The sequence below is a fragment of the Medicago sativa genome, chromosome 6, assembly GCF_051527215.1.
Source record: "Medicago sativa cultivar Bolivia chromosome 6, Bolivia_mono, whole genome shotgun sequence".
Taxonomy (NCBI): Eukaryota; Viridiplantae; Streptophyta; class Magnoliopsida; order Fabales; family Fabaceae; genus Medicago; species Medicago sativa.
Window position 1 is genome coordinate 85,558,045 of NC_140754.1, and position 18,556 is coordinate 85,576,600.

The following is an 18,556-nucleotide window of genomic DNA, read 5'->3' on the forward strand; positions in this document are numbered from 1 at the left end:
TACGCGCCGACGTATTTTTTTGGATATATAATGTAATGACCAATTTTTTGGGTGATATGTAACTAACCTTTAACTATTTATATGTATATCAATATATTTGAGTTTCGCATTTATTAGTAATTAATGTACATTACGTGTAATGTTTTGCATAATGTGGAAAATTTGATGAATTTCAAACAATTGTTAAACATTAAAGCATTACCAGTTTGGTGTAATGTAACCGAATAATTGATAAACTATGAAATGTTGATGTTTATGATTGCTGGATGTTGTTGTTGTTTCGGTTTGATTTCCTCCGGAATCGCCGTTTGAAATTACAGGTAAAACATGACACATTTCCTGGGAAAACCCAGTGCAGACTGCACTGGTTCTGTAACTGGTGTGAGCGGCAGTTAACTGCCGCTGGAAGCCAGCGGTTGTTAACTGCCGGCACTTTAACCAGCGGCTGTTAACTGCAGCTGGGGATAAAAGCGTCATTTACTTGTGTCAATAGGAAGTATTCTATGTCAGAAAAGCAATTTTCTAAGTCTAAAATAAGCTGGGTCAAACATAGCCATAATAAAAAAAAAAGTCTTAAAAATCCATTTGCTTAATTCCGTGTTACTATTCTAAAACGACCCTTGAACGAAGTGAGACTAGTATTTTAGTTGAAACAATCATATTTGTCTGTTGGTAACGGGGAATGTTAGCTTTTAGCATGATAAAAAATGGATTGATGGTATGGCAATGCTTCTTTGCAGGGAGCTGATTTGAGGAAAGTATGCAATTTTGTGAATGATTAGAGTTGCTGGACTTTGCATGAGCTTGAGGATTTTTATGATCAGGTACTTATTTGGGTGATTTTTCAATGTTTAGTGACTATACCTTTTGCATAACGATAGTTTTCTTGAAGAATGTAACATAAAATCAAAAAATCCAATTCAATTCAATATTTCTAAAAAACGTCATAAAATCAAGCATGAGTAGAAGTTCAGCATGACATTTGGTGAGACCTACTTTTTTAAAAATTTCAAAAAGAGGATTTCAGCAATTCCTCATTTGCGTGTATCTATCTCTCATAAATTCTTTATTTCTCAAAGAGAAATGAAGACGATCTTAACCCTAATAGGACAATTGGTTTCCAGGCCACCACCAACATAGTTGAAAAAAATATTGTAACAAGTCCTAGCTAGTAAGAAATTTTATTCCACGATAGTAAAGGAAATCAAAATAAAAAATAGTACTACTATATAAAATACAATATGTAAAACTAAAAGCTTGTAAGTAAAATTCTGTCCAATAATAGAAGGAAAACTTAAAGCATGAATGTATAAAGTCCGAATCGGTGTTACTCAAAATTGTACTACATATCTAATCTCTGTTTACTTTTCTTACACAAAATAATTCCCTTGCTACCAACAATCATTTGCAGTACAGAAATAATATTCATTAACATTCAACAAAAACCCTTCATTCATCTTCTTTGGTCATATTGCTGAGAAGTTTTAGTCGACCTGAGTCCAAATCCAACGCATTCTCAACACTGCAAATGTTACATGTTTTATAAACTATAAGAATATGAACTTCATAAAGCATAATAATAGATAACTACTTTGAAATAAATGACAGCGGATTTTGGCGCAGAACAACACTAACTAATGTCATCAAAAGTTCATCTATTCTATCAAACAGCTATGTTCTGCTATTCCCTTATAGCAAACATAAATTCAGAATTCTGACTCGATTTTTCACGTCCCTAAAATAGACCGATACTCTAAAAGAACAAAGGTTTATCAGTGAAGAAAGAGACCCACTTGTCACAGTGTCTCCAGAAGAAACTACCTTCTTGACAAGCCAGTCTGACACAATCTTTTCCAAAATCTCAGTCTGTTCTTCAGGTTCTCCTATTGGGAGGAATAAGATTAGTTAGCTAGAATGTTTATTACTAAGAAATCGTGAGAATTATAATTTAGAATTAGAACTTACCAAATATAGAGTTAATCACACCAATGATGAAAGATTGTTATCAGATTCATCCAAACCAATTTCATCTACGTTGGTTTCCTCAAAGGAATGACTAATTAGGCTTTCTTCTAACTGCATTGAGAAACCAATTAACAAGAAAGCAATTACTTAAACGAGAGAAAAATTTACTTTTATAAAAATAATTGCTTTTGAAAGATACAAAATAAAATAATAAGTGAATACCAAAGTGCGATTTGAAGATTAAGTCCAGAATTAAAACCAAAACAAGATGGCAGCTAAATCTCATTAAATAATTTTTCATTATCATCAATACATTTTGAACCAAGTATAACATGCTTACACAATCATCAACCAATTTTCAACTAAATCTCGTATACTACATACTTTCTTACTATCATCAATACATTTTCAACTAAGCATAACATGCTTACATCTACCTACCATATGGAATCTCTAATCAAAGCAGAGATTACTATGCAGAGAATGAAAATGCAAATGCCATTACAGTAGTAATCTTGAATTCCATAATCCCTCGACTATGTTCCCAAAAAATAACAGTAATAGATAGTATTACATTGATTATGTTGGATCTTGTCAGAAAAAACCAATGAAGTTCCAGAAATCCCTCAGACTAGATTTCGAATTCCGGACTCTTAGCATATAAAATAACAATTCAAATCAAATCTAACGACCGAATAAGATCCCATACACCACTGTTAAGATAGCATTAATTACTCCGTCAAATACAGAAAATACAATTAAGAAGAGAAACTAATAACCCTTAAAAAAATGTTACCTCAGGGTGCATATTAAAGAAACTAATCTGAAATTAACATATCATCAAAGAGGCAAATCAGAAGACTGTTCAGAGTGATCTTCTACAACTTCTAATACCGAGGTAATCTTCTTATCAACAACAACCACCTTTTCAATTTCTATACCTCTGGGAAGTATATACTTCATTTGCGCGAGATGAGCATAGGAGAACTTTCTGAAAATAAAACAAACTACCTTTATTCCAAAAACAAACACTACAGTCCTTTCTTAATTTATTATTAAAAAGAAATGGATCCTCTATAGTCTAAGTGTTTTGGTTTCACCGTGAGTTTTCCGAAACAAAGGTGACACCATGATTTTGTAGAAGATACAACGCGTAGATTATGCCAAATCCGGGTGGCACAACGTCATTCAGTCAAACTCATCGTGAATCTAAACATACACTAAACAACACTATTGATTGAGAAAATGCAAAAAATCACCATGTAAAGCGGCCGTAATCGACACAATCCATATTTCACAAATTGGTCATATCTGACAACATTAAGTCTAAAATTACCCGCACATGGTGCAACTTTACACAAACACATACACGTACGAAGATTATTTTAACTTATGAAGCATGGACACTCAGGCATTGACATCGATAATAATTTGATAATAACTTATGTAACCACATGTGTCGGTGTCAACACGGTTCGAACATCAGACACACTTTCGATCAGAAATGTCGGTGCTACAAAGTTTTAACTATGGAAAATATCAAAATACAACCTTAAAATGGACAGTATCTTCATCATCCATAGATTAATTTGGGGGAATTAATAAAAACACCTCTCAGCAAGAACATCAACCTTGTGTCAAATATTTGAAAAGTTGGAGACTATTTACCCAGATGCAACAATCTAGTGATAGGAGAGATTTTAACAATATTTAAAACATGGATAGTTCAACCTATAACTGTGATTTGGTGAAAACATAGAAAAATCTATCACAAAATTATGAAACAAACTAACATCCTACAACATTACAGGAAGAAAGGTTTATGACTTTTTGGGTAAAATGAATGATATACTTACTTCAACATCGCGAGTGTAACACAATGTTAGCATCATTCTCTGGGTTGGTGAATTGAATATCCTTCATGTTACTTTTCTCTTTCAATACATGGATTCCACTTTTCTGGAATGGTAATCCAAAATCAACCACTGCATGGTTCCACGAATTTTCTAAAAGTGCTTTGTCCATATTATCATTGAAATTTTCCATTTTCATATGAAAAAGATGCAAATGATACGTATTTGTTTGTGATTTCGTACCCATCTTCGAACCATTTGTATAGAAAAATGTATTGCCATTGATGACTACTCGTACAGAACGTTGTCGAGAACCATCCCATGTTAATGGAGAAACAACACAGAGAGTTGTGGTAGGAAACTTGTTACGAAACCAGAAAGAAATTGACAATCCTGCCGAGCATTGGTGGTCGAACCACTCTGGAATCTTTGCCCGTGGCAAACGGAACCAAACAATTCATTCAACACATCATTACCAACAATCATTTGCAACACATCAATTAAATTTCATTATCTCATTCAACAAAAACCCTTCACTCTTCTCCTTTGGTCACAATGTTGAGAAGCCTTGATCGAACCGAGTCCAAATCCAACGCATTCTTAACGCTGCAAATGTACAGGTTTTATAAAATATAAGAATAAGAACATAAGGAGAATTAATAAATAACTACTTTTAAGTAAATGACAGGATTTTGGCTCACAAAAACACTAACTAATGTCATCAAAAGTTCTGCTATTCTATGTTTTTTGTAGTCCAATGAAGGCTGGAATTTCATGTTAAGCCTGACTCAAATTTTCACATACCTAAACAAGAATGATACTTTAAAAGCACAATCTTTTCCAAAATCTCAATTTGTTCTTCAGCTTCTCCTATTTGAAGGACAAGATTAGTTAGCTAAATTGTTTAATACTAAGAAATAGTGCGAAATATAATTAAATAGAATTAGAACATACCAAATATAGAGTTAATCACACCAACGATGAAAGATTGTTACCTGGTTCTTCCAAACCAGTTTGATCTACGTTGGTTTCCTCGAAGAAATGACGAAGGCTTTCTTCTACCTTCATTGAGAAACCAATCAACAAGAAAGCAATTACATAAACGAGAGAAAAAATTGCTTTTACAAAATAATTGCTTTTGAAAGGTACAAAATAAAATAATAAGTGAATATCAAAGTACGATTTTAAGAGTAAGTCCAGAATTAAAACCAAACAAGATGGCAGCTATACCTCCAGAGGTAGGGAAACGGAATCAAAAGATTTGAGGTCCTCAGAACATCCTCTGCTAGGTTTAGACATGTCTACTATATTGTCCAAATCATCACTGCCTTTTGTGAGTGTAAATTCGAGCAATCCTGAGAATATGACTTTTGGACAGTCATATTCTGAGGCTTAACATCAGAACCGAAAAACAATCTCCTCTAAGGTGTTTACTGTGCAGGTGTGTGTTTGTGTGTGTCAACAAACTATCCGCACAAGAGACAATTTTCAAATCAGGGCTTTCCGAACTATTGCAGCTACAGAATGTGGAGGTGATATCTTATGCACTGGTGTGTTAATATCATTTGGTTGAAAACACATTGACAATGATTCCTTCTGGTCGCCTCTTTCTGCATTAAGAATACTCACATAATCAAACAACAGTGTGCATTCTTTCTGCCGTCTGCTTCACTTTCTTGGTTGTCTAGGAAGTTTTCAGATGATGACAAGCACTGAATTTGCTCAGTCTGGTTAGCAACATTCGTTCGGCAACGGTTCAATTTCATCATTAGTTAATGAAAGTTCTGTTGGCAAGTTAAAGGGCTCCGGTGGTAGCATGGCCTGTGGAAAATCAGTAACCTTATCAACAATAAAAAGCAAAAAATAAAATTAAAGTAATGAAATCAATTTTTTCACACAAGTCAGTATTTCAAACAAGACAGTATTTCAAATTTGTCTGCTTAACTAAGAACAACAAAAAGAAATATAGCGGACTCAGACCCAAGGAAAATACATTAATGATCTTTTCAATAACCATTCCTTCTCTAATTTTACCTTTCTTCCACTTTATTTTTGGATTTCATAGGCTTTTTTCAACTTACTTTTATAAGTTCTTCAATATAGTTTATGAAAAGGAAATTAAATGTTATTTCCTCTTTTGTTACTAAAATAGTTTATGCAAGCTTATACATAAGCACTTATCATGATAAGCGCTTGTGCGATCACCTAAAAATAAGTGGTTTAACCAAACAGACCCATATCCTGTTACCATAAGGATGTGTATCCTTGAGAAGATAATTTTTATGATTCAAGCGCAGACAGTAGAATTCTAAATTTAATAAACAGGTCTAACTATTTAATATTATCCAACAAACAAAAATGTTTTCGAAAATTAAATGGAGCCTAGAAATATCTAACTTCACTAGGAAAAAATTAGGATAACTTTTAACAATTATCAAAACTAGGAAAAAATTCAATATTTCTGGATAAAGATGCCAACTTGTCATTAAAAAACCTATAATTGTGAATTGGTGAACACATAAAAACTCTATCGTAAAATTCCGAAACAAATTAACATCGTACAATAATACAGGAAGAAAAGTTTATGGCAATTGGGTCAAATGAATGATATACTTACTTCATCCTGAGTGAACACAATGTTAGCATCATTCTCTGGGTTGGTGAATTGAATATCCTTCATGTTACTTTTCTCTTTCAATACATGGATTCCACTTTTCTGGAATGGTAATCCAAAATCAACCACTGCATGGTTCCACGAATTTTCTAAAAGTGCTTTGTCCATATTATCATTGAAGTTTTCCATTTTCATATGAAAAAGATGCAAATGATACGTATTCGGTTGTGATTTTGTACCCATCTCCGAACCATCTGTATAGAAAAATGTATTGCTGTTGATGATCACTCTTACAGAACGATGTCGAGAACCATCCCATGTTAATGGAGAAACAACACAGAGAGCTAGGGCAGGAAACTTGTTACGAAACCAGAAAGAAATTGACAATCCTGCCGAGCATTGGTAGTCGAACCACTCTGGAATCTTTGCCCGTGGCAAACGGAACCAAGTGTTTCCAGCTTCATGCAATTCCTGTTCGTCATAAATAACTAGTGTAAGTTTAACTATATCAAGAAGAATATAAAATACATTAAAAATAAAAACAAAATAAACCATAACCTGAGTGAGTAATTTGCTTTTGCATGACGAAGTCAATGATGTGCAGTTTAGTGTAGATAACATTCTTAAGCATGGAGGAATCCCTTCAATTTCCTGAAGTTCATCACAATCATCCAAGACAAGCCTCCTTAAAACAAGACATTTTTCCATAGATTTAGGAAGAACTGTGAATCGATTTTTAGTTAGGTGTAATTCTTTCACATTAGCAAACAACATGATACTTGTTGACAAATATTCATCTGAAAGTTTGCAGTTCCTGAGACAAATATACCCTCCTTGTGAAGATTGCGTTGGGCTCACTTCTTTTTCATCCTCGATGGTAAATTCATCCACTTTTGACATTGCAACAACTCTATACGGTAAATCAACAATTATGCAGTTACATGATGTTTGAGGAAGAGTAAGATTTTGAAATGCAAACGGCAATTCTTTCATGGGATTATTATCCAAGTAAAGGTTTGTTTCATTTCTCATCTCTCCCAATATTTTTGGGAAACTCTCTAGACTTGGACAATATGAAAGATCGAACCATTCCAATGAAGTCAACTTGAGCGATGGAATACTCCTAAGCATGACGCAACGCTTGAAGCTTAAGAATTTAAGTTTATCCAACGACCCATCCACCATGCTTGGAAAACTGTTGAGAGTACTACAGTTTGAAAGGTCAAGTTTTTCTAAAGAATCCAATTTGAGAGATGGGATACTTCTGAGATTGTGACAGCTTGTAACAAGCAGGGTTTTAAGTTTTCCAAGAAACTTGTCGACCACGGGTGGAAAACTCTCAAGACTATAACAACATGAAAGATCAAGTGTTTCTAGTGAATCCAACTTGAGAGTTGGAATATTTTTGAGATTGTGACAACTATCAACAGACAGGGTTTTCAGTTTTCCAAGAAACCCATCAACCACAAGTGGAAAACTTTCAAGACTATAACAATAAGAAAGGTCAAGTGTTTCTAGCGAATCCAACTTGAGAAGTGGAATACTTCTGAGATTGCGACATCCTTTAACAAGCAGGGTTTTCAGATTTTCAAGAAACCCGTCGACCACAGGTGGAAAACTCTCAAGACTATAACAATATGAAAGGTCGAGTGTTTCTAGCGAATTCAGCTTGAGAGATGGAATATTCCTGAGACTGCGACAACCTTCAACAAGCAAGGTTTTAAGATTTCCAAGAAAGTCGTCCACCACAAATGGAAAGTTCTCAAGACTATAACAATCTGAAAGGTCAAGTGTTTCTAGCAAATCCAATTTAAGAAGTGGAATCTTCTTGAGATTGTGACAACTTTTAAGAAGCAGGGTTTTAAGTTTTCCAAGAAACCCGTCCACCACAAGGGGGAAACTTTCAAGACTATAGCAATATGAAAGGTCAAGTGTTTCTAGTGAATCGAACTTGAGAGATGGAATACTCTTCAGATTGTAACAACCTCTAACAAGCAAGGTTTTAAGTTTTCCAAGAAACCCATCCACCACAAGTGGAAAACTCTCAAGATATATACAATCTGAAAGGTCAAGTGTTTCTAGTGAATCCAACTTGAGAGGTGGAATACTCCTTAGCTTGATACAACCTTTAACACTCATGTATTTAAGCTTATCACCAAACCCATCTACCACATGTTGAAAACTCTCAAGACTAGTACATTCGGAAAGATCGAGTTCTTCTAGAGAAGCAAACACTAGATGTGGAATAATTCTGATTTTGGAGCAACCCGTAACCTTCAAGATTTTAAGTTCTCCTAAAAATCCATTCACGGGAGGAAAACTTTCTAGACTAGCACTCCATGAAAGGTCAAGTTCTTCCAGCGAAGCTAACCTGAGAGGTGGAACGCTCTGGAGTTTGGGGCAATTTATAAATCTCAAGATTTTAAGTTTATCTAGAAAACCAACCGATTTATCAATTGCAATTAGATTCTCACAATTTTGAATTGAAAATTCTTCTAAATTTGGGAGACTAGATATGTCAGGTATTTGTGCTAAAAGTGTACAGTAATCAAACTTTAAAACTCTCATATTCTGGAACTTCTGCAAAAATAAAAAAAATAAAAATGAACATAGAAAAACTTGCAAATAAATATGAAATATATGAATAATCTTAAAATGGATTTAATAATATAAGATAATTGATATAAATATGTTGCACTTGCCTTCTTGAGAAAGTGCTCCCAATCAAATTGATTCATTGTATTGCAATATTGAAAATTGCATATAACAAGTTCCTTTGGATAAAAATGAGATAGTAAATCTGATGGAAGATAAATGCACCCTTCCAGTACTCTTAGACTATTTGGAAGATGTTTGGGACTTTTAGAAAAATTAACATGCCCAACAATTAGGGTTTTTAGATTTTTCATCTTCTTGAAAGCTTCTCTGTCCAAGTTTATGATAGAACAGGAACCACAGCAACAACCGTTGAAATGTATGATTCCAATTTTACTTGTTCCCTATAAACAGAAAAGGAAAAATCTGTAATATTATATGAGTAAAAAAACTGTAACATTGTGACAATTAATTACATTAATTCAAAGCCAAAAGGGTAACGTGAGCATTAGAAACATTAATCAAAGTTTCTCCATATCATGATTACAAACCTTATTTTCTTGTAAAACTCCAATTATATCTTTACAGGACCATAACCTACTTCGTTTTCCAGGATTTTCAAGTGATTCTTGTCTAACAATTTCTTTCCCCATATCCTCTACCAAATCATGTAATGTCACATTACCATGCTCACTTATTTTAATGAGAGATTTTTCCATTAACACATTAATGTGATCTGTCATGATATGACCATGATGAGCATGAAGCAATTGTTCAACCAGTCTCAATTTATACCCTTTGAAGCAACAGGCAATGTCAAGAAAAACATACTTCTCTTCTTTCTGCAAAGCATTATAGCTCAATTGTAGTATCGCTTGGATCTTTTCATCAAGAACCCTTTCACAACGAGCTAGTGCACGTTTACATTGCTCAATTGTCTTGTTAGAAAAGTGAGAACCTATGACTTCCAAAGCGAGTGGAAGGCCCGAAGCATATGCAACGGCGCGCATAAAAACATCCGCATAACCTGACAAATCTTTGTCACTCTTCAAATCTTTATAGTTTTGACTATATTTGTTTTTAAAAGCATTCCATCTGACTAATTCAAAAGCATCTTCATCCTTCAATCCTTCCACCTCATATAGTCTTTCAACCCCATGACATTCTAGCAACCTTTTGTCCCGAGTCGTGATGATGACTCTACTGCCTGGACCAAACCAATCGGATCTTCCAGCAATAGCCTCTAATTGCCTATTGTTGTCAACATCGTCTATAAGCAAAAGAACCTTCTTTTTGCGCAGCCTTTGTTGTAATATTGAAATTCCTTTGCTAACACTTGTTATCTCAAAGTTATTATCTCCAATAATTTCAGACAAAAGAGTCTTTTGGAGAGACATCAACTTATTGTTGTCTGAATTTTCTCTAACTTTTTCAAGAAAACAGAAACCTTGAAATTGATGCGCAATGGAATTACAAACTGATACAGCAAGAGTGGTTTTCCCTATTCCACCAATCCCATGTATACCTACCATGTGGATTGTATCATCAGACCCTATATTCAAAATGGAAACGACATCTTGCACTTTGTCCCTCACTCCAACTACATTACCAACATGTAATAGAATATGTTTTATCTTTTTTAAGACTTCTTCCACAATCTTCCCAATAAGCTCATGCTCATACCCATTCCTGTCCAATAAGATAAAAGAGGTCATTCAAGTGCATATGTCTATGTTTTTAACACTTATTGTATATTAGGCTTAATTGTTTTTTTAGCCCTCCATCTATCGTGATTGTGTGATATTTACCCCCACTTTTATTTTATGAATTTTGCCCCATATATTTTCCCATGAGTTGGTAGCCTCTCTCCCAAAATTTAGGCTGATTTAACATCAGTTGTTGAGGAAACACTCAAATCTCATAGTTATGTAACTTTTCTCAAAAAATTAAAAAATAATGCAAAAAATCAACTTGTAAGTGTGAATGAAACTTTTAATTAAAGTGCCAAACATTTTGGCTTTTTCTTGGAGTTTCATTTTTTGGATTTGAGTGTCTCATCTGGAGTTGAGTGTCTCATCAATAAAGTAAGTCTTTTTTTTTTGTTGTGGTGTCTGAGGTTTGAACCTCAGTTTTTTTTTTGTGGTGTCTGGGGTTTGAACATCAAACCTTGTATATATTATGCGTTGTCCTTGCCAACTGAACTAAGCTCACAAGGAGAAGTAAGTCTATTTATTATAACTAAAGTTGTCTGCTTTGTTTGTCCTTTAAGGTTCTGAAAGATAAGTTAAAAAAATATAACTATCGTAGATTTTTTTAATAAAAAAATACCGTTTAGTCTCTTGTCATTGCCTACTATTTATTTTTTATTATTTTTGTGGTGGTCAATATTCAAACTCCGGACCTTGCATATATTATGATTATGTATTGTACCTACCAACTGAGCTAAGCTCACGATGACATTCTCTTTACTATCTATCATATAAATTAAGCTTCTAAAGAAAAATACGAGATAAAGAAAGACATAAATAATGGAAAAAGATATACTAAGAAAATAAAAAATTATTTAATTGTTGATATTATAAAATCACAAGAAAATAGAACCAATATTGTTCCGATTTAGCCGATTCTTGGACTGCACCCATCTTAAATATAAGGAAAAATTAAATGGTCTATATTATAAATCATATTATTCAATATGTATATATACACTTTGTCAAAAAAAAAAAATATGTATATATACACACACATGAGACCAACCTTTTGTCAAAAAAAAAAAAATAGAGACAACCTGAGTTTAAATTTTGTTTTATTAGGGGAAGTTTAAATTTTGTTGTCAACGAGAAGACAATTGTAAATAATATATAAATACTTCTATCAATTCTTTAAATTATTTAGATTCAACTCATCTTATTTAAACTATTAGGTAAAAAGTCATCCTAACCGTAACAGAAAAAATCATGTGGTTCAGTTGGCTCTTAAAACAGAAACGAACCAAACCGAATCAATGTAGTTTGGATTGGTTCAGTTTATGTTTCATGTTCTCCTAAGGAAACATGACATGTTACGTATAATTTCTTATCTGAGAATTGTAGTTATTTGATATTGTAATAATAGTTTTACAACAATTAGTTTTTCATCACTGATTTTTTCCATATTTAATATATAATGAATTTACGAAAAATAAAGTATGTTCAAACTTGTAATTTTATCATTCTATAAATTGATAGAAAAACAAACATAAAACAAGAAACACATCATGCATAAGAAACACATCATGCTTTGGTTTACCATTAGTATGCTGCATTACATCAATATAAGAGTACAAATCTATATAAATTACTAATTTTACCAATAGCATTCACATGTTGCATTATACCAAAATAAGAAACATATCATGCATAAATTTAAAAAATATCAGGCTGAGTATTGTGATTGGGTCTTATAATGTTGTTAAGTTTGGTTTGATTCAGATGTTAAAATAAAAAACTGCAAATCGAACTGAACAATGTGGTTGAGCTAAAAAAATGCCTCCGAATTTATCTGAATCAAATGGGATTGTTTAAGGTTTTGATTTGGATTTGTTCGACTATATGGTTTTCTACTGAGTTTGTTCAATTTTGAGCACCCATAATCATGAGTGTCCTTTTTATAATATTTTTCTGTCATGATTTATTTCTCCTAAAAAAGATCATAAATTATTTGTCATTTTAGAATATAAGATAATATTTATTACCTTTTTATTATAAAATATTACTCCTTATGTTTATAAGTATATGTCGTAGTTGACCACTTTATATATGTCAATGTATAACTTTGACCATTAATATCTTTAATTATCTATAATAAAAAATTGATATTTTGAAAATATTTATTGAGACAAATCGAACAATATTTTATATACTAATATTTTATAAAATACTGCTTGTGTAGACTTGACTAGGGTTATGGTGATCAACACTTGCTAGATAGAAGATCAACACTCAGGCCTGCGGACGTTATGGTGTACGGATGGGTAGGTGGAAAACATGCTTGTGTAGACTTGCTGAGGTTTCACCACTTGTGGGATTAGGTGTCGGACCTTTTACCGTAGGACAGGCAGCCCTAAAAGCTGCGTCAAGCAAAGTGGCCAAACATGATAAAGCGTGTTCTGACAATCAACATGCTTTTATACCATTTGCTTTTGACACTTTTGGTTTCCTAGCACCTGAGGCTGTTGACCTTTTACATAGAGTTCAAAAGGTCATGCATAGCAATGTCATGTCTCCTAGGTCCATAAATGTTGTGTTCACGAGGATTGATTTTGCCATCCAAAAAGGTCTAGGAGCGCAGCTTGCTGCCCGCTTGCCTTCTATTCAACTGTAAATAATTATATATATATGGAAAAATTTCTAAGGTTTCTTAAAAAAAAAAAACTAATATTTATCTTTATATATTAGTAAAAAAAATAGTGTTTAATGAGTTTTACCAAGGACGAATCGTTCGGGAGAGCCCGAGTTCGATTCCTATGTGGAACAATTCTTGGTCAGGCTATCATTATCTCATGGCCGAACTTCAGGACCCCTTTAACCTTAGAACCGGAGGGTCAACGTAAAGAAAAAAATAGAGTTAAATATGTTTTTAGTTCTTATAAATATTCCAACTTTCATCCCCTTTTTGAGATCCTTTTCATCCAGGAAAGTTCTTACTCCTTTGTCATCAAGAGCTTTCTTGAGATTGCCAGTGAAACCATAGCAAGTATCCTCGCCTCTGAAACTAAGGAAAACATCATACTTGAATCGATCTGTGACTGTGAGGGAAGCCATGATGAGTGAATGAGTTGGTTTGATGAATATGAATTGCTGAGTGTAGAGAGTATCTCGAGTCAAATGATGAATGTGAGAGAGACAAACACGGTTGTAAGTAGTAGTTTTATTATAGAATTAAACATGAATGTGGGACACACTAGGCAGTAAAGGAGGGAAAAAGAAGTTCTCGCAATGATGGAGCAATTTTCCAGTACCGACAAAGCAAAGTGTTAAGAGTCTCACATCGGATAGGTGATAGCCTGATAATGTGTTTATAAGTGGGGGTAATCCTCACCTCACAAGCCGGTTTTGTAGGGTTGTGTTAGGTCCAGCCACGATTTCTAAGATGGTATCAGAGACTCTCCAAGATCCATTGGGTCACCTGCTATCAGGTTTTCGCTATCGAGCCACCCACCATTTATTGGGCCGAACCACGATTTCTAAGACAAAGATGTTTCAATATATATTGTTGGAACATATTGTTGGAACATGTGTGGAAATTGAGTAAAAAGACAAACACAAATTCCCATGTTGAGTCGCATATTGATATATATTTTATTATTTGGAAATGATAAATTAAATAATTAATTTAATCATTATTAGAAAGTGTTTTCTTAGTCCCCAAGTTTTGCTAAAATATTTTGTAACGCAATCTAAAATATTTTGGAACACAATATGAAATATTTGGGTAGGCAATCTAATATATTTTAGTACTTGATTTGAAATATATTTTGGTACATAATTCAATATATTTTTGTACTCAATATAATATATTTTGGTACTCAATTGAAATATTTTTGTACTAGATCTAATATGTGAATTACTTGTTCTCAAAGTTTCTCACTTATTAGTTATGAATTTTCTCTATAAATAGAGAGCTCACACAGTGCATTCGATACACCGAAATTCACAGTTGTTGATTCCTATATTTTTCCTCTTTTTTCCCTCCTTCGACTTGTGTTGACAAGTCCTTCTCCTTTTTCTACTCCTTCTGCATTCTCCTTTTTCTACTCCTTCTGTCCCTTCAGAATTAAGAGTGTTCTTAAGATCATATAGTCCCTTTTCGGTATATTGTCCCTTCGGAATCAAGAATGGTCTTAAGAGCATAGTCCCTTAAATTATTTGTCGTTTTAAAATAAATAATATTTTAAGATCATAGTTCCTTTTTGGTATAATAAGAATGATCTTAAACATATATATTCTTCTTCAATTCATGGAGAAGTTGGATGTTAGAATGGTCGTAGAACCATATTTGAGTGGTTGAAATACCATATTGATATTTCTAGATGTTAAAAATTATAATGGTGGTAACGCCATATTTGAGTAACATCATAATAGAGTGGTTACAGTATCATATTAGTTTCAGTATTAAAAGAGTGGTCTTCTACAGTGCAGTAGTTAACCGCACAGTTGTAGGTGGACTTGTTTTATCCTGGAGACGGCGTGGTTGATAGTATGCCAATTTTGGACAGTGCCACAAAACGTCTTAAAGAGAGCGACCTGGTCGTGACTCAACCTAGTAACAACTTCGGTAGAAAATAGAGTTTGGAAAACCAAAATACAACAGTTTGGGAAGTAAAGTACCCCTATAAATTAAAGAATAGTGGGGGAACTAGTGGGGGAAAACTAAATTTCCCCTGTATATTAAGAGTAGGGGTGGGAATAGGCCAGGCCAGGCTTTGATAGGCTTGAGTTTGGCCTGAGTCTGAGCCTGGACTATGGCTTATCATAGGATGCTTTTTTTGGCCTGGCCTGGTCTGTATAAAAGCCTGGACTAGCCTGAAAGCCTACTTACAGGCCTGCTTTACATTAAGGCCATCAAATAGTTCATTTGACCTCCTAAATAGGCTAAACATGCCTTAAAGCCTACTTAAAAGCCTATTTCACTAAAAGCAAATTTTAACAACATTAGATCATACTTAAAAGCCTATAATGACAAAGCCTATTACGGGACTGATAGATAGAGAAAAATGTGTTTATATTTTTAATGTTTGTAATAATTTAAATATAAAAAAAAACACTTTAATAAATAGGTATTAACAGGCCGGCCTATCAGACTTATCAAGCTTTTCTAGAAGCCTAAGCCTGACCTATTTAATAAATAAATTTTTTTTGTTTTGATTTACCCCCCTAATAGGCAAACAAAAACGAAAATTTCTTGAAAAAAAAAATTGGTTTTTGTTTGGCCTATTAGGGGGGTAAATCAAAACAATTTTTTTTTACAGGGGGTAAATCAAAAAAAAAAAATTTACAAGGGGAAACCCGAAAATGACCTATATTACAGGGGATAAAGACCTATTAACCTAAATATGCATAATAAATAGGGGCATGTATGTAAAGAAATAATTAATGTAGTTGAAAATAGCAAAGGGGTCTTATAAAAAGGGACAAAAAAATTTCTTAAAAGGGTCTTATAATTAGGGACGGAGGTAGTAATTGTCTATTTACCATTTTTTCTTTTTTCTAAAAAATAATTGTGACTTTAGAATCCCAATGCAACATTTATTATTTTTTTCCATTATTATACCCTAATTTATTGAATTTCATCCAACTTAACTACTCCACTAACTACAATTAATAAGAGTGTTTTAGTAAATGATATTAATTTTATCATCAAAATCAACATAATTAATCATTTCCTTAATAATCGTGCATAAACCTTAAAGGACTATTATTTAGAGAGGGAGTAATTTTCTTAACATCAGATTCAAATTTATGGCTATGAATGGATTGTTATAATTATGATAGTAGATCTCCTCTCAATTTTTAGCAACATACACCCTCCGGTCACTAATATAAGCAAAAATCTACATTTTAGGTTCATTCATTTAATGATGTATGTAGTCTATAAAAAAGACTATGTGCATCATTAAATGAATGAATCTAAAATATAGATTTTTGCTTATAATAGTGACCGGAGGGTGTATGTGTTATAATTATGATACTAAATTATGAAAGAACAAAAATAAATTTTGAGACGAAAATTTCATATAAGAAACTAACTATATGAAGATATAGGGTCATATGGAAATAAGCATGATTATTATGTTGTTTCTTTCATTTCCTTTTAGAAAGAATAACACAAACAAATTTGACTATTAATATCTTTAATTATCTATAATAAAAAATTGATATTTTGAAAATATTTATTGAGACAAATCGAACAATATTTTATATACTAATATTTATCTTTATATATTAGTAAAAAAAATAGAGTTTAATGAGTTTTACCATGGACGAATCATTCGGGAGAGCCCGAGTTCGATTCCTATGTGGAACAATTCTTGGCCAGACTATCATTATCTCATGGCCGAATTTCAGGACCCCTTTAACCTTAGAACCGGAGGGTCAACGTAAAGAAAAAAATATAGTTAAATATGTTTTTAGTTCTTATAAATATTCCAACTTTCATTTAAGTTCCTCTAAAATTTTCATTCACTTTTTGTCCCAAATTTTTTTGCATCACCACTTTTGATCTCTACATCTAAGTAAACTCATATGTATCGTTCAAAAAATTAAATGAAAGAGATGGTGTATCCGTCAAATAAAAAAGTTGGAGTAATATCTCAATTCACCTATCACTCCTCTGGACGAATGAAAAACAAAAGACAATAACATACCCTTTTTTGTAATCAAAGCCGGATAAATCAGCAACTTGGTTCAGAGCATTCTTCCATTTCTGCAACAGATCCATGTTACCATTTGACCGTTTTTCATGTTCAGCCATTGCTTCTCCATAAGTCTTTTTTAAATGCCGCACATCAGAAGGATCCACCTTATAAAATACCGGCAAAACCGAACGACCCTCCTTATCTTTCATTGTATCAAGGATCTTTAAAAGTTCTTGCAAGCAAAAGGATGAAGAAGCATAATTCTTAGAGAGGACAACAATGGCCATCATGGAGTCTTCAATTGCTTTGAGAAGTGATGGTGTGATTTCATCCCCTTTTTGAAGATCCTTTTCATCCATGAAAGTTCTTACTCCTTTGTCATCAAGAGTTTTCTTGAGATTGCCGGTGAAACCATAGCGAGTATCCACGCCTCTGAAACTAAGGAAAACATCATACTTGAATCGATCTGTGACTGTGAGGGAAGCCATGATGAGTGAATGAGTTGGTTTGATGAATATGAATTGAAGAGTGTGGATTATTGAATATGGAGTATTCAGATTCAAATGAATATGGGAGATGGACTTTGAGCTGTAATGAAAATGAATAGCAGAGTGTGGACATAAGACCATCTCCAATGGTGGTGTCTTTACCAATTAAGACACCGTACCTAATAGGTACCCCCATTGGGGAATTTTTTTTTTGGGGTCTCTTAAGACCCGGGGTCTTATTTAAGACCCCCAACTTTAAACGGGACCCGTACGCTTTTAATATTAAAAAATTGAAATGTAGTGATATAAAGTTATTGATAGTTGATTAGTGGGTTCCATTTAAGAACTTTGTGTGAGATCTGGGTTGGAGAGATTGAATGCTTATTAGATACTACTATTAAAAAATAATAAAAGAGTGATGTGTACGTGTGAGACTCATTTAAGTACCCAGAAATGGGTGTCTCCACTGTGGATGCTCTAAGGAGTATCTACCTAGAGTTAGATAAAAGTGGGACACACTTGTAAGTAGAGGAGGAAAAAAGAAATGACAAACTATATCAGCACAACCATTTTTTTAAACAATTTTGTGATAATTTTTTATTTCCTATTAATTTAAAATAAAAACTATATAGTAAAAAAATAATCT

General features: G+C 33.2%; 1 protein-coding gene and 1 long non-coding RNA gene across 2 annotated transcripts; both read right to left on the minus strand.

Moving 5' to 3' along the window:
• Positions 1-1,244: 1,244 nt before the first annotated feature.
• Positions 1,245-18,040, minus strand: LOC146917678 (uncharacterized). Its single transcript, XM_085719536.1, has 10 exons — positions 17,432-18,040; positions 9,579-10,716; positions 9,135-9,431; positions 6,991-9,012; positions 6,752-6,903; positions 3,822-4,141; positions 2,762-2,956; positions 1,966-2,076; positions 1,822-1,883; positions 1,245-1,522 (listed from the first exon to the last, which is right to left on the minus strand). Exons 1-6 carry the CDS (start codon positions 17,908-17,910, stop codon positions 3,823-3,825), a joined length of 4,407 nt encoding a protein of 1,468 aa, XP_085575662.1. The 5' UTR covers positions 17,911-18,040; the 3' UTR covers positions 1,245-1,522; positions 1,822-1,883; positions 1,966-2,076; positions 2,762-2,956; position 3,822.
• Positions 4,136-5,535, minus strand: LOC146917679 (uncharacterized). Its single transcript, XR_015015828.1, has 4 exons — positions 5,049-5,535; positions 4,814-4,880; positions 4,623-4,688; positions 4,136-4,424 (listed from the first exon to the last, which is right to left on the minus strand). It is a non-coding gene; the product is annotated as an uncharacterized LOC146917679 (long non-coding RNA).
• Positions 18,041-18,556: the final 516 nt, after the last annotated feature.